We start from the raw sequence: 16,502 nt of genomic DNA on the forward strand, positions 1-16,502 counted from the left end.
AAACAACTACCTGACATTTAGAAGACATCTGAAGGCAGCCCTGTTCAGGGAAGTTTTTAAACTTTGACATTTTAATGTATTTTTAATCTTTGTTGGAAGCCGCCCAGAGTAGCTGGGGAAACCCAGCCAGATGGGCGGGGTACAAATAATAAATTGTTGTTGTTGTTAGAATTGTAGAGTTAGAAGGGACCCCCCAAAGGTCATCCAGTCCAACCCTTTGCAACTCAGGAATCACAACTAACGGCTGAGATCACTGGAGTACGGCAACATTAGAGGACAGAATGTTCATGTAGGCCTGCCTATCTACATGCCCAGGAGGGCTGGAAAATGACTTCTTTTAGCCACAAGTTTTAAGCCCCGAGGAAGCCAGGCACCTGGGATTCTGTCTCTCTCCCCAGGCTGTGGAGGTGAAGGCACACCTCCACAGGCAGACACAAAGGCCCACGGCATGTGCGGCCGAGTAATCCCAGCAGCAGAAAAAGCAGGCAGCTGGCCATGTTTCAATGGTGAGGTAACTGGCTCTTTCTGGAGAATGGGCTGAGAAGCACAGCGCACGGCCTCTTCTCAAAATTCAGGGACAGCACTGCACACACATCAAGAGGTAAGGCAGACAGAGCCCAAGAGAAGCAATACAAAAGGAAAGTGCAATGGGAGTGAAGAGGAAAGCAAGCTTTCAAGCAGCGTCACACACTTTGCAATTTTGGTAGGTCCTAATAAATAAACACTTAATTAGCAACCTTTAATTAATTAAAACATTTCGGTTATTTGATGGAAGGAAGAGATTGCTCCTGGCAACCTTGAAATTATTTAAGATATTGTTTTTACTGTTTAGTTGTTCATTTGGGGAGCAGGGAAGGGATAAAAAATTTAAGTGATTAAAAATAAATGAATAAATAAATAAGGGTAGTTATAATTAATAATGATAATCATAATTCTCCCCTGATTAACTGGAGCCACTGTGGCATAATCGGGCAGAACTGTGGAGACCCAAGTTCGAATCCTGCCTCAGCCATGAATCTCACTGGGAAGCCTTGGGCCAGTTTCTACCTATTGTAACTGAGTTTTATTAAATAAAATATTTGCCGGCACTAGGTGCACTGGGTATTCTGGGTGAAAGATGGAAAGGCAGGATATATAAATCTTTCAAAATAAATAAAATACGTGTGATGTCTTGTTGCCCCGCTGGGGAAATAAGTCATAAAACGGCTGATTTGGAATGTGTCATCATTCTTTGCTGCAGCTTGGCCGACAAACTGGTTTGGCAAAGGGAGCTGCTGGCACCTTCCAAGGCAGCCTTGGGCTAGGGAGGAGCAGGGCTTTCAGTGGACCCCGAGCACCTGCAGTTTTAGAAATGAATTCTGGGGTGCTCACCCCGTGATTCAGAGGACAAAGCTGCTGCTAATGTTACAGCCTGCAGGCAGGCATCTTTCCTCAGTTGCAAACCCAGAGCTGCCAATTCCCTCGGCAAAAATACCGGAGGAGAGAGAAATCCGTTCAATTAAGTCGCCGGGCACCTCGAGAGCTACGCCTGTCTCTGCGCGAAGACCAGAAATAGGCCGCCAATTGGAAGGGATTCCCCTTGGGGTTCAGGGGCGCTCCTTTTAATTGCGGTCCCTGCAGCCACCTCCGAACACACAGCAAACTCCTCTCCCCAGAGGGGAGCGTCAAGAAATGTGAAGAGAAGAGAAGCGCTCCCAGGCTGCGGATGGGCAAAGGTTTTGAGCAGCGCAGCTTAGCAAAACAATAGAACTGCTGAGCAAAAAATCATAATGGGAGCAAATATGCAGAGAGCTGATGAGCAGAAAGATGAGTGTGATATAAATGGTAAGGAAGGCAGAGGTCTGAAGCCGGGTTCTGTCTCTGCTCCACCACCAAGGATCTAGTGCTCTCAAGACTGGAGTCAGGAAGGAAGATGCACTTCTAAGATTCCTGCCACTGGCTTGAATAGGGACTTGCAGAAAACAGAGAATAAAGACTCGCTTCCAAGAAAAGCTAGGCTGGCTCCCTCCTTCCTGTCCTTCCCCTGGCAGTTTTATCCCAACAGGCCTTTAGGGACTGTTTTTTTTAAAAGGAATTTTAACAAAGGTGTGCCTATTTTATTATCTGTATGTTTACAGATTTGTTTCTATATTCCTTGAATTTATTAGAGGTTACTTTTATATGTATATTTGGCTTTTTGTATATGATCATGATAAATATAGCTACGTCCTGTGCTCACAGGCTTTGCATTTCATGTCAAAGGCCAAGTGAAACTTCATTCAACTTCCTTTTGCTCTTATGCCCAATTCTATGTCCGACAGTCAATTCCTCAATAAATATAAACCGAGTTTAGAGTATCTGATGTTTTAAGCTGCATGTTTGCTTAGGTTTTGCCTAATGCCTCTTCAAAACTCTAAACTGGTGTTGGGATTTGTGCTCTGAAAGAGCTTAAGCAGGAACGGAGGAATGACCCCGACAAATTATAGCAGATTCCATGAGTGTAATCCCAAATTTTGCCTGCATCTCTAGACTCCCTTTAAAACAAGAAACTGAGGGCTGGGGGCACCAAATATCCCCAAAATTAAGGACTGGTTAGGAAGGTCTGTTCATTTATTACTGCATTTATATCCCCCCTTTCCTTCAAGAAACTCAAGAAGCCGTACATACTTCTCCTTCCCATTTTATCCTCACAACAACCCTATAAGTAGGTTAGGCTGAGAGCAAGTGACTGGCCCAAGGTCACCCGGTGCGTTTCATGGCTGAAGTGGAGATTCGAAGCCTGGCCTCTCCCAGGTCCTATCTCAACACTCTAACCACTACGCCACCAGACCACTAGTCCATCAACCTCAATTTTGTCAACCATTACTGGCAGCCGTTGTCCAGTGTTTCAGCTGGGAATCCATCTCCCTCTCTACCACTTAGCTGTGATCGAAAGCTGGTTTCCTTTATTCTTGACATCTGAATATTAAGATGTCACCCCGGGACCTGAGAAGGCTAGTGAAAGAACTGCAACAGTCTTTGACAATCCAAGTATCGGGCAGGTACCTTGCAAATGACAAATGCTGTACAAATGATAAACGGAAGAGTTCATATATATGCAGACCCCACTATCCAAATGCTTGTTATATGAAAAACCACTTATCTAAATATGAGTAATTAGTAACTAAATCTCACTATACACATCACAGATTCAGATATGCAAGCTATTTTGTGTTTTGCTAGTCTGTGGCAGCTGCTTTGCCAGAAACCAGGGTGGGAAGGAGGGGGGGGGGAGATAGGACAGAGAAGAGAGCATTTCCCCCTTCCTTGTTCTCCTTTTGCAAGATTTCAGTGGGTTTTCCTGGTTTTATTTTTGTCACTTTGGGGTCAAAATTCCATGGTTGGGAATGCATCAGAAATTTCCCCATAGGAATCAGTAGAGATCTTTGACTTGTTATGCGAAGGCTCGTCTAAGGAACGTTTTCTGAGAACGCATTGCATTTAGCTAGCAGGACCTGCTTGTGTGTATGTGAACATGCTCTGATTCAGCCTTGACTCACACAGTCTCAGCTCCACAGGAAAGAGATTACTGGAAAAACACAGCTTTCCCGTTCTGCACAGAACGCAACCTGACAGCATCACTTTTGCCTAATGAAAGAAAGGCCCCGAGTACTTCAGCTTAGTGGAATCAGAAGTCAGAGCCAAGAGCAATCAGGCTTACATGTTTAAGCATGTCCAAGTCAAGACGTTTCCCCTGGGAAACTGCCCTCCAGGCAGCGAAAGGAGGGATGAGAAAGCCCAAAATGCACTGGGAGGGGGAGAAGAAGACTCCCCATGAACACCTCCCTCGTTCTCTTAGAATGGCAATGGTGCCCATCTGGCAGGTGCCGGAACTGAGTTCCAGCAAGTTCCGGCTGAAAGAGAGCCCTGTCTATATCTGTTAAAAGAACATCAGAAAGCAACTGCAGTAGTCCAGGCCTTAAAGGGAAACAGGGGGAAGGAAGGTTCTTAATCTGAGCTTCAGAGATGTGGCTTGTTTCTTTAAGAGCTCTAGGGAGGATTCCTTTCTAAGCAGCTCTGCTCATGAGAAATCCTCCTAACATAGTTTGGAAAAGAAAAAGACACCCTTTAGATAGTCGCTTTTCATTCTGCTAACTTGGCCAGGACCTCACCAGCTCATAACAATTTTGGTGAACCTGGTGGTGTGCTTAAAAATAGATACAGAAGTCCAGTGCCCTGCACCCCAATGCTAAACGCATATATTTGGAATTAACGCCACTTACTTAGTGGTACTTCCAAGGGTGGTGCTTAGAAATCACAAGGCAAAAACCTACATGTGGAAATGGACAACGGATGCAAAATGCAGCTACCCAAAGGCAACTCACCCATTAGAGGTGAAGGAGACGTATCTCTTTCAAGAAGAGGCTTCTGGTTTTTCCCTGGGAGTGATTTTTCCCTTTTAAACACCATGAGTGTGGTGTTAGTGGTTAGAGTATTGAACTAGGACCTGGGACACCAGGGTTACTAACCTTGGAGTATTCAGAAAATCTTTTTAGCCCTCCATCTATTTTCTCAACACCGTGCAAAGACCTCCTTTGCTCCTCTAAGCTTTTCATCTTTATCGCACATTAAACGGAACAGCACCTGCAGCCATTTTGTAGCTCCTTTCCCACGCCTGCTTTGACAATGTTGAAGGAAAGCAGCATAGTTTCGGAAGAAAGCTTAAGAGAAGGAAGGTTAAGGGAAGGAAGGTTAAAGGAAGCCCCTGTGTCGCAGGAGGCAGGAATGTGCAGCTGACTCAGGCTCAGCTTCTACACACACATAGGGCCTCCTCATGCTCTCCATTTTCAGGATGTGCAGCAGAAGTACAGGAGGACAAATGCCGCCTCTCAAGAGTAGCTGGACTACGACTGCCCTAAAGCTGGAGGGAGCAGGTGGAAGGATTCAATAAGAAAGTCCCAGAGCTTAAGGGCGGCTTGGCATTTTCCATCTTCTTTTTGCTCCAAAAGACAAGCAGAGAGCGGCACAACGGAAAACCTCCCCTATTTCTGTGTCTCATTCATCTCTAAGCGTATGAAATTGTTATGAGAGTGGCAGGAAGGGAGAGGAGGTTGCTGCCCTGTGCTGGTTTTAAACCAAGCAATCATCTCCCCCTTTTTTGCAAGGAACTTCTTGGCTAACTTCTTGGCGGGGGGAGAGTATAGCAGCCAGATGGGGGAGGCTGGGTGGTGGCAGGTGTCCTCTGGGGAGACTCAGAGAATTCATAAAATGGTGCAGTTGGGAAGGACCCCTCGGGTTCATCTAGCCCAACCCCCTGCAATGCATTGGGTCCTGGACTGACGGAGGTTTTGCTGAACGTAATCTTTGTATGGTTCCTAAGTGCAGCCTGCTGGATCAGGCCAATGGCTCATCTAGTCCAGCCTCCTGTTCTCTTGCAGCCAACCAGATGCTCCAAAGAGAAATCCACAAGCAGGACCTGAGCACCAGAGCCCTTTTCCCTCCTGCGATTTCCATCAACTGGGATTCAGAAGCATGGCTGCCTCAAGCTATGGAGACAGAGCACAGCCACCCTGGGAGGTACCCATTTATAGCCCTCTCCTCCTCCTCCCTTAATTTGTCTAGTCCTCTTTTAAAGCCACCTAGGTTGCTGGCCAGCACTGCTTCCTGTGGTGCAGGTGGAGGTGGCCAAGAGCTTCAGCCTAAGTTCAGCTTCCCCAACCTGGTGCCCTCCAGATGGTCAGGCTAGCTGGGGCTGATGGGAGTTGTAGTCCAAGACACCTCCTACCCAAGCTGACTGTGTCACCTCTTTCTTGATTTATTAAATTTGCATACAGCCCTTCATCCAAAGACCACAGGGCTGTTTACAACGTAAGATTTTAGAATATCTGTGCTGTGGGGAGAGGGTGCTGGGTCCCCCGAAACATATGTACACTAAGTGGAGTGGGAAAGTCAGGAGAGGGACCGGAGACCGAGAGAGTGGGTTGCCCTCTGCTGTGCCCTCACCTCATCGCTCTCCTCCACGTCGACATCGCCATTGGCATCGTCGTCCATCTGCTTGTGGATGTTGAGGACAGCCTCAAAGCTGAGCTGCTCGTCTTCGTTGTGGCACAAGGGCTGGTCGATGCGGCAGAATTCTGTGGGGAGGGAGGATAAAAACAAAAAGGGTTAAGTCCCCTCCAGACAGGTGGGAGGGGAACCGATATTGGCCTTTGGAGACAACTGAGCACAACTGGGCTTCGTTTCTGGAAGAAGAGTGGCGAGTCAATCTAGCCGGGACATGCGACCCCCCAAACTCATCCCCACTGCCCCTCCTCTATAAAAAGCATTGTTCAGAAGGGTGGTTTGCACAACCCACTAGGGAAGATAACAGCACAATAAAATTCAAAGCAATGACCATTAATTGCACAGTTATCCAGAATCCAATTAAAACTATTTAGTGTAATTAATTCAACAAAGCTGATGAGCTTGATCCAGTGATTTCAGCGCTATTGAGTTTGAAGAAAGTCAAACAGTACACAGATTAGGGGAAACCTCCAGTGGCTGTAATGCAAGCAAGAGAACACATTTCGGGGCCCAGTGTTGCACCAGACAGCAGCCACAGAAACCTCCAAACCACCTGCTCAAAGGCTGGAAAAGCTGGGCCGGAAAAGCCTTGCCCTCATTATAGGGACATCACACACCTTGTGCAGACAGACAAGAATGTAAAGGACCTGTCAAGAGCTCAAAAATGGGATCAAGGCAAAGGGAAGAGCCCTTAAGCAAAAGGTGAACAATGACGCTAAGCCTCTTGACAGCACCAACAACAGAGGACTGTGTATTTCTGGCATTCCCAGACCTCCCCCCCACCCCCAAATCCAATATCAAGGTGTCTAATCACTGCAGATCTAAAGAAGGGAGCTCTTCTCAGGTTTCAAACGTGGACTTCTCCTGCCCTGCTCCCTCCGTGCATTGCTTAAATATGTGCCGCTGAATATGTGCTGTTGGGTGGCAAGCCAGGAGCAAAGGAAACACGAAGAAGGAGAAACCTGCAGGCTGCGATATGGAGCAAGTTCCAAAAGCTAAAGGAGGCCTGATGAGTCAGAGGACTGCAGAGAGCGGCAACTTTCTGCAAGCGCAGGTGTCTGGCAAGAAAAGGCTCAGCCGGCTGACACACACACACAGCACAGCCCTGGAGGATTTGCTCATGCTTTGCCTGGAATTGCAGGTGTCTATATAAAAGCAGTGGGTGCGTGGGGAGCCAGGAAAGAGTTGGGTGCACCGTCAAGAAAACAGCAGAGCAAGCTTGGTTTCTGCTGCAGCTCCAGAGGAGAGGACCCTAAACAATGGATTCAAAGGACAAGAAAGGAGATTCCAACTAAACATTAAAAAAAATTCTGATTGTAAAAGCTGATCGACCATGGAAAGTGGTGGGCTTTCCTTTGCTGGAGGTTTTTATCTCTACACTCCTATGATTTGATGACTCTCCCAGCCCTCCGGCCACTGCTACAGCTCTATTCCCTGCTGCCCCCAAGGGAGAAAGGTGCAATCCCAGTTCCCTGCAACTCCTGAGACGCTCCCCCCCCCCCCATTCATTCAGCCGGCTTCCCGCAAGCAGAATTAGGCCAGCTCCCCACCCCAAGAGGGACCAGAGACACTCGGATGACTTTCAAGACACATGAGCCAAGAGTCATGAGTTTGGACTGAGAGTTGTGCTTGTTGCTCCAGTTTCACGCTTCGCATGCAGTCTAGGACAGACCTACCCTACAGCCCGACATTCTCCTCACCGCTACCCATCATGGCAGTCTGCCCTCATAGGGGAGTTATGTGATGAAGGCATCTTGTTTATCTTGTTAACCTCGTGCCTTTAAAAACGGCGAGACAAGCCCAACTGTAGCACCCTATGGGCAAGTCGTTCCGCTTTCTGTACTTGTACCCAAGTGCAACACGCCGGCAAGTCCCATCAGGCACGAGGAATTTGGAGCATCCTTAGCCAGGAAACTCATCCGTTCCTCCCTTTCCCTACCATGGCTGCCAGGAGTGAGCAAAGCAGCAGGTCTACCTGTCACTAGGGCTGGGTGATATATATTGTCAAAACCAGTTTGAAGTCCCTATCGTGATATCAGTTTTGTAATTTTTGACCTGGCAATATATCACAAATCATGAATGTGGTGGTGTGCTATACAAAAACTACAATGTGGGGGGGAACCATGAAGCCAGCCAATGCTTCTCTTGATTCCTCCGGCCCCTGCTAACTCTGCAGGCCCAGCTCTCTCCTGCCTCATGCAGCGGGCAGAAAATCACAAGAAATCACGGTGCGGGGAAAACCGTGCAGCCACCCAATACCTCTACATAGCTCCATCCTTATTTCAGACATTGTGATATATCAGTATGCAGTAGACGCTCGGGTTGTGAATGTGATCCATGCGGGATGCAAGTTCACAACCCACAGCGTTCGCAGCCTGCATCTGCCCATGTGCGGGTTGAGATTCGGCACTTCTGCGCATGCGCAAAGCGCGATTTAGTGCTTCTGCGCAAGCGAGACTGCCGAAACCCGGAAGTACTTCCAGGTTTTGACAGTCCGCAACCCGAAAAAACACAACCTGAAGCGGCTGTAACCCGAGGTATGACTGTACAGTATTGTGATGTTTGGCTGGTGATATATCCCAATGCTGGAAACCAGATATTGCCCAACTCTACCTGTCACGCCATTATCAAAGGCATGAGGACCCCAAGTAGGTGGAGAAGGGGGTGGCAACTATAGAGGAAGTGGGTGCAATGGGAAAGAAAGGGGGGGCAAAGCTGGCGCGTATCCATTATTTTATTTGTTTTTAAAAATGCACAGCACTGTATGATAAAAATATATCAAATCTGTTTACAGCAATAAAACCAAAATCATACAGTAAAAGCATTCGGGGACCCATTTCTTTGGTCTTTTTACCTTCTGTTTGTATGGTGGTAATGCTACTGCTCATAGAATCACAGAACTGTAGCGCTGGAAGGGATCCCAAGGGTCATCTAGTCCAACCCCCTGCAATGCAGGAATCACAGCTCAAGAATCCTCAACAGTTGGGCATCTAACCCTGTTTGAAATCCTCTACCAGCTTCTGAGGAAGTCCGTTCCTCGGTCAAGTTCTTCCTCACGTTTAGCTGAAATCCCCTTTCTTGTCATTTGGATCCACTGGCTCAGGTCCTCCCCTCTGGAGCGGCAGAAAACAAGCTTGCCCCACCTTCCATGTTGTAAAGCCTTTTCTTTTCAGTGTGGCTTCTTGTATGAAGGTGGGAGTTTTATTGTGCTGGCTGCTTTCATTGTCTCTTTTTCTTATTCTCTCCCTTTGACCGGAGTTGCAGCTGGAGAATTTGCTGCTGCTTTTCCTACCGCTGTTTTGGTGTTTGATTGCTTTTTTGTAAACTGTGTTGTTAAAAAATTTGATTTATGATTTGGCTGTGTGGTGGGCCACTGTGGTTTAAAACAAATTAAGCGGGGAGACCAGCTGAGAGCAGAGATCATTTCCAGTGGCTGCCTTGCACTTGAGGAACCTCCGCGCAGGCATTATTCAAAAGCAGCGTGGGATCCTTCTATCTGGGGGGCGTGCTGCCTTGCTATTGCAGTCACATCTGTACAGTTACAAAACCAGGAGCTCGAGACACACCGCTCAGGCAGACTAGAAATCCAACAGACACGAGTGCATACCGTGAAAGGCTGAAACCAACCCATCTTTCAACAACTTTTTAACCATCCTGACTGTCAGCAAAGAGGCAGAATGAGCAACGGTTTTAAGAAAGGGCTGAGCAACGGTTAAGTGACCCCCCATGGAAGTGGACCAAGTCTCTGGGGGGGCCCCCACCCATTTCGTAGCACCCCAGGGCAGCCAGGCACCATACTGTTGTCGCACAGCTCACATGGCAACTATCAATGCCATCAAAACATTATGTGCCCATTATTCAAATTTCTTCTCCTTAGCTGGAGCACCACCCACGGTTGCACAATGCCTAGCGTTTCCTTTCCGGATTACTGGTTTCAGATGGATTTTGTCCTCAGAGTCTCAAATTGCCGGCGGTCTTAATTCTCTTTGATATTATCTTTATCAGCACTCGAAAAGGGCTGCCTTAAATCCTTCACAGCCAGCTACCCCAAGAGGTACTTCAGAATAATAAAAGGAGGCCAGGAGGAAGCAGCGTAGCTTGGGCTGAAGCACCACCCTTCGTGCCTCGGTTTATTCATTCTGAAAAGGCGGCCAAGAGGGAAACTTATCTCAAAAAGTTAAAACTTGTTACAGAATCCCAGAAAAACAAAGTGAGGTAGAAGGGGGTGGGGAGAGAGCACGATCAAACATTTTATTTTGATTATTTCCAAGAAGGGCACACAAAAATGCTAAGCTTTTTGGAGGGGGGATGGAGTCTTCAATTTATCTGAGCTCTAATGTGCATCTGTGTATTAAGGCAGAATCTCCTGGAGGTAGAATCACAGAACTAAATCATAGAACCACAGCTAAGAGCACCCGTGCAAACACATGAGAATTAAAAATCTGCACCCCAAATTCTCTAGGCATGCCTTGAGAGCTGTTGCAACCCCAAGCAGCTTTCAGGGAATGTGCCACTCACTCCTTATTTATATATATAAAAAAATCTTCATACCACTGTGCCATAAAAAATACACCAAAGCAGTTTACAGCAATAAAACCATACACTAAAAGCCATAAAGAGAGTTAAAAACAGACATCACTTTAGCATTGTGTGTTCTTAATTGCCTGCATAGGTCTGGTAGAATAGAAAAGTTTTCAGCAAGCATTTAGAAGTTGGCACAAAAGGCACCTGCTGAATATCTGAAATGAATTTCAGTAGGGACAAATGTAAGGCCAGGAAGAACCAGATGCACAAATATTACATGAGGGACACCTGACTTGCGCAAATAATCCAGGGGTCTTAGAAGACCACAAGCTGAACGTGAGTTGACAATGTGATGCAGCCGCAAAAGAGGCTAATGCTATTCTAGGCTGCATCAACAGAAGTATAGGGTCCAGATCAAGGGAAGCCATAGTACGACTCACTTCTGCCTTGGTCAGATCACACTTGGAATACTGTGCCCAGTTGGGCACCAAAATTGAAGAAGGGTGTTGACAAGCTGGAAGGTGTGCAGAGGAGGGTGACCAAAATGACTAAGGATCTGGAAACCGAGCCTTAAAAGAAACTGTTGAAGGAGCTGGGTATGTTTAGCCTGGAAAAGAGACCAAGGCTGAGAGGAGATATGATAGCCATCTTCACATATCAAGGGGGCTGTCACATGGAAGAGGGAGCAAGCTTGTTTTCCGCTGGTCCAGATGGCAAGACCCAAACTAGTGGATTCAAATGACAAGACATAAACATTAGAAAGAACTTTCTGTTTGACAGTGGAATGGACTCCCTCGGAAGGTGGTGGACTCTCCTTGCTTGGAGGTTTTTAAGCAGAGGTTGGATGGTCATCTGTTACTGATGCTTTAGTTTAGAGACCTCCAGGTATAGGGCAATATACAAATTCAATAAATAATAATAATAATGGTTGAGATGCCTGCATTGCACAAGGTTGGACTAGATGGCCCTGGGGTCTCTTCCAACTCTATGATTCTACCTGAAGATGTCAGGAATTGAACAAGAGACCTCCTGCATGCAAAGCAATTGCTCTCCCAGCAGCTACAGCCCCTTCCCCAACTAGAGATTTCTGGCTCAAGTCCCACACGGCCTCCATCTGCTCTTGCACAAGTGCCACTCATTTACATGCAGGGGAAGAAATCCTTGATACATCTGGAAGCATGAAGGTTGAGCATATTTAATGACCAAGTGTTCCATTTGGCTATTTCTGCTGCAAAAGGGCCCAAGGAACTGGCTGGAAGCCATTCTAAATTAAGTAGGTAAGACCCAGAGAGCACCAGGCTGCACAGAGAGGGCTTGGAGAAGCGAAGGCTCCTGGACATCAAAGCAGGGGAAAGGCCAAGGCAAGCACAAGAGCAATGCTCCTTTGCAGGCAACCCCCAAGAGTTTCTAGTTCCCACCTATGTTTGGGGCTCTTTAGGGACTGAGCAACCAGGGTCCCTGTCTCACTCAGTGCAGTCACATATTCCACATGGACCAGTGTTTGAAACTCTCATTGTTCTAGGCGCATTTTTTGATGGGGAATTTCATTAGCTTGGGCAGTTTCTGAGCTCTGGGTACAATACAGCGCCTAAGATTTCAGAGTAAAACTGCAGAGTGGAAGGAAAAGAGGACCTTTTTCTGCCTCCCCACTTCCAGCTACTCTCTGAAGACTGGAGAAGAGACCCTTTTAAGAATATTAGGGGGGTGGGCAGGGGAAATGAACATAATATTTTAGCTGCAGATTCTTTTTCAGCTTCATATTCTTATTGCAAAAAAAAGTGTGCCTAGACATTCCGTTGCTGCGCCCATAACCTAGGTTTAAGGTGCCATTTAGCTCCTAGCTTTCGTATCTCAGTTTCTAACACTGACGTGGGTGTACAGCCTCCAGAGGGTAAACACAGAAACAACTGAGGGCCACCAATTTAAAGGATGCAAGCTGGATTTCTGCTGCTCCAGGAGGGAGGACCCAAACCAGTGGATTCAACTTACAAGAAAGGAGGTCCTGACTAAACATTAGGAGGAACTTTCTGGTGGTTGTTGCTGTTTAGTCGATTAGACGTATCCAACTCTTCGTGACCCCAAAGACAAGAGCTGCTTAACATCCTCAGAATGTGGTGGACTCTCCCTGCTTGGAGGCTTTTAAGTAGAGGTTGGGGTGGCCACCAGTCTTGGATTCTTGAGCTGTGATGTCTGCCTTTCAGGGAGTTACGACTAGATGCCCCTTGGTTGCCCTTCCAGCTCTACAATTCTGTGATTCTATTATTCTAAGCTACAGAATAATATCATGTGCCCCAAAACCTATAAGGCTGCCACACACTGCGTTTGACCCCCATCCCATCTCTCCCAGAGCTGTCTATTCTGAGTGGCATCAGCAGCTGCCCAAAGTCTCAGACCTTGGAGATGACGGGGACTAAACCCGGGGTCCTTCTGCATGCATCCTGCTGAGCTACAGCCCCCTCCTCACTGTTTTAACGGCTGTGTGCCTTTTGGTTCCCACTCCATGAAGCCCCCCCCCCATGTGACAACTGGGCAGTGAAAGCAGGAACAAAACCGCCTCGCCGTCATCTTCTGCAGAGGAAACAGAAAATGCCAGCCTCGCCCAGAGCACGCTGTGCTGACACAGGAACAACTGGAGCCTGGCCAAGGGTTTTCGCCGCGTTATCGGCAAGTGCCACTTTGCTCCAGCTCAAGCACAATCCACTTCCGTCAAAAGCTCCCTGAGCTCTGAGCCTGGCAAAGCAGATCGGCGCTGCAGGGGAGCCTTTCTCTGGTGCAAAAGCCAAGAAAGAAAAGGGATGGAAAGGAAGGCACGCAGGCAGGTTTAAGAGCAGAGTTATGCTTTCCTTGAATTACCCAGCCATTTCCTCCCCTTCTTCTCCCGCCCCCAGCGGTACAATTTGTATAGCCTGAAAGAACAAACACGCTAGGATCTCCACCCCCCAAGCGGCAGAACTTCATGCGCAGGACCTCCTGTATGCTGGACTGGAGAAGGGCTTTGTTTGCGCATGTGGTTTTTAAGTACACAGCCACACAAAAGCAGAATGCTATGTATATACAAAGCCCGGCACCCGGCCAGATTTCCTCCCCATCTCTCACCAAACACCTTCCTCCAGCTCTTTCAAACAGTTGCAACCCAGGAACCTCCAGGAATGTTTGTTTCGGCCACTAGAACTGTTAGATGAGGAGATGGCCCTTCAGGATGACTTGAGGACACATGACGAATTTCTACGCATCGTTCCACAGCACATAGTTAAGCTGTGGAACTTGCTCCCACAGGAAGTAATGATGACCAGCGCCCAAGATGACTTTATAAGAGGATAGGACAAATTCTTATGTTCTTATTGCTGAAAGTCTAGCTAAAGACAAAAGACCACCCAGGCACTATACTTAAGCCACCCTGAGCTCTCTGAAGGGAGATGTTAGATAACAAGAGCCACTTAAGATATATAAAAAACAGAAGAACAACCGGCAAAGAGGTGTCACGAAGATCTGCACTTCCCTGTCAAAGGTGGGACGCATTCAGTGGCGTTACAGTGGAGGAAATAATTTGGGTCTCTTGGCAGCCTTAAACCAGGCCATCTTCTCTAGAATGATGGAGCCCCAGTTTTGCTGCCCTGGGGCAACTTCTAATGCCATCTCCTGTCCAAACAAGAACAGCCACGCCTGAAACCTCCCCATACCAGACCATTTCTCAGATTGTCATTATAAACCCACGTCTCTTGCAGCCCCTCCTCTGGCTGCTTTCTCCTGACTCACATAACCTTTCTGTTTCAATCACCAGGCAAGCTCCGACTCCTGCAATTCCACCACAACGCAAGCCTGGGAAGACAGGGCCTGGTCACAGAACCAGGAATGTGCCCCGCAGGCTTCTGCACCAAGCCTTTCCTCCTGTCATCCAGGGATCCGATTTCATTTCTAAAATATTTTCGGCCTGAGCTGCTCCATGTTAAATGGAGTCTTGTGAGTTCCCCTGCAAACAGGGAAGCAGGGAGCAGGCCAGCAGGGGCAAGATTCAGCGCTGGAAAGGGTTCAAGAAAGGGCCACCCAAATGGTCAAGGGGCTGGAGCGACACTCCCCTCTCCCCAAAGGTTGTAGCGTTTAGTGCTTTTTAGTTTAGAGAAAAGGCAAGTGAGAAGCGACATGACAGAAGTTTGTAAAATTATGCATGGAATGGAGAAACTGTTGTCTAGTGTTTTTCATAGAATCATAGAAGAGATTCCAAGGGCATCAAGTCCAACCTCCTGCATGATTTGTTGTTGGCGACTTTGCACTACTGGTAAGTGCAAAAGTGGCATTGTTTATTGCTATTATTATTTTATCATTTAAATGCCGCCCATCTGACTGGGTTGCCCAAGACCACACAGTGGAAAGAAGCTGGGACCTCCTGACATATCCCATAGCCAGAACCCAGAAACAAGGACTGGGGCAAATGGACCGGTTCTTGCTCAATCTGCAGGGAAATGTTGTATAAACACTTTTACACCTGAATGTCAGAGATGGAAAGCCAGAGGTGGGTGGAAACCGGTGGCAGGGGGAGAGACTTCAGCAGCCTTTAGTGAGTCAGCAGCTCCTGTCAGCCACAGCCCACGTAAAAAGCCAAAGCCATGAGGAGCTAATAATCATTTGAAAAGGTAACGAGAAGAAGGAAAAGTGAAGAAAGCCAAGGAACCACATAACAGCATCTGATGAATCACTCAGGAGAAACTTGCAAAAAGCAAATGCTGTTTTGCCTCTGGATCTTGGCTGAAACTCAAACTTGCCCTCCTGTGGAACTGCAGGGGGTTTTAGGGCCTTGGGTCAAGGCAAAAGTGTGAGAGCGCAAGGTTTTAATCTGCACAGTTGCAGCTGTAAGCAGCCAAACCTCCCATGAAAGCAGTGGAGGCTTAGACCTGGTGAAGTCTTATGCTGCTAGACTGACCACTGACCTGACTCCATTAAAGCAAGCTCCTTGCAGCTTTACCTAATGTCTGAAGAGGATTTAGAAGAACTTAAAAGGAAACTCATTCCACCCATATATATCACACAAGGCCAGCACATTTCATTCCTCAGAGGGAAGTAACACAGTTCATATATTCTGCCTTTCTGAAGGGGTGCAATATCTGTCACCCTCCTGTCTTGCGATCTCAGACAGAAGGCACTACAAGAACTTGAGTGTAGCATCCACTTCAAATTTCTGCTTTTTAAAATTTTGATCAACCCAGAAAGTCTAGCATGAACCCCAGAATTAGAGGACCTTTCTGGGATGTTTGTGTGAGTGTCACTAAGTCTTAAAAACAAGTTTCAATGCAAAATAAAGATTAATCTTAGCTTCCACAGTACAGTAATATGTCCGCCTCGTCTAGCATCCATTCCGGTGAACGTCCGCAGCAAACCTGGAAGTACCAGAATGGGTTACTTCCGGGTTTGCCACTCGAACATGCGGAGAAGCGCAAACTGCTCCCCCGCGTGTACGCAGACACAGCTCTTTGCCCTGCATCCTTTTCGGCTAGCAGCCGGGGCTCCGGAACGGATCCCAGCCGCAAAACGAGGTACGACTGTATGCCAAAACTGTGCAACTGTGGACCAAAAGGATTCTGGAAATTTGTGTCAATGCCTTCTACATCCAGCATCCTATTCTCACAGTGGCCAGCCAGAGGCCTGTGACAAACCAACAAGCAGGATCTGAGCACAAGAGGACTCTTCCCTCCTATGGTTTCCAGCAAGTGACATTCAGGAGCGTTGCAGTTTCTGACCAGGGAGGAAGAGCATAGGCATCAGGGCTAGGAGCCATCAGTAGCCCTCAACTCCTCCATGAACTTGTCTAATCCTCTTTTAATGCCATCCAGGTTGGTGGCAATCACTGCGTCCTGCGGGAGAGAGTTTCCCAATTTTAACGATGTGCTGCATGAAGTTCTTTCTTTTCCCCTGAATCTTCCAACATTCAGCTTCTAGTGTCATGAGATAGGGAGATAAACCTC

General features: G+C 47.4%; 1 protein-coding gene across 7 annotated transcripts in view; it reads right to left on the minus strand.

Moving 5' to 3' along the window:
- The window catches only part of STIM1 (stromal interaction molecule 1), a 105,746-nt gene that overhangs the window by 58,926 nt on the left and 30,318 nt on the right, over positions 1-16,502 (minus strand). For all 7 annotated transcript variants that reach the window (XM_081860283.1, XM_081860284.1, XM_081860285.1 and 4 more), the window contains one exon: positions 5,962-6,092. In XM_081860283.1, coding sequence (XP_081716409.1) covers positions 5,962-6,092 — 131 coding nt within the window. The remainder of the gene's footprint in view (positions 1-5,961; positions 6,093-16,502) is intronic.

This window comes from Podarcis erhardii, assembly GCF_964252035.2.
Source record: "Podarcis erhardii genome assembly, chromosome: 4".
Lineage (NCBI taxonomy): Eukaryota > Metazoa > Chordata > Lepidosauria > Squamata > Lacertidae > Podarcis > Podarcis erhardii.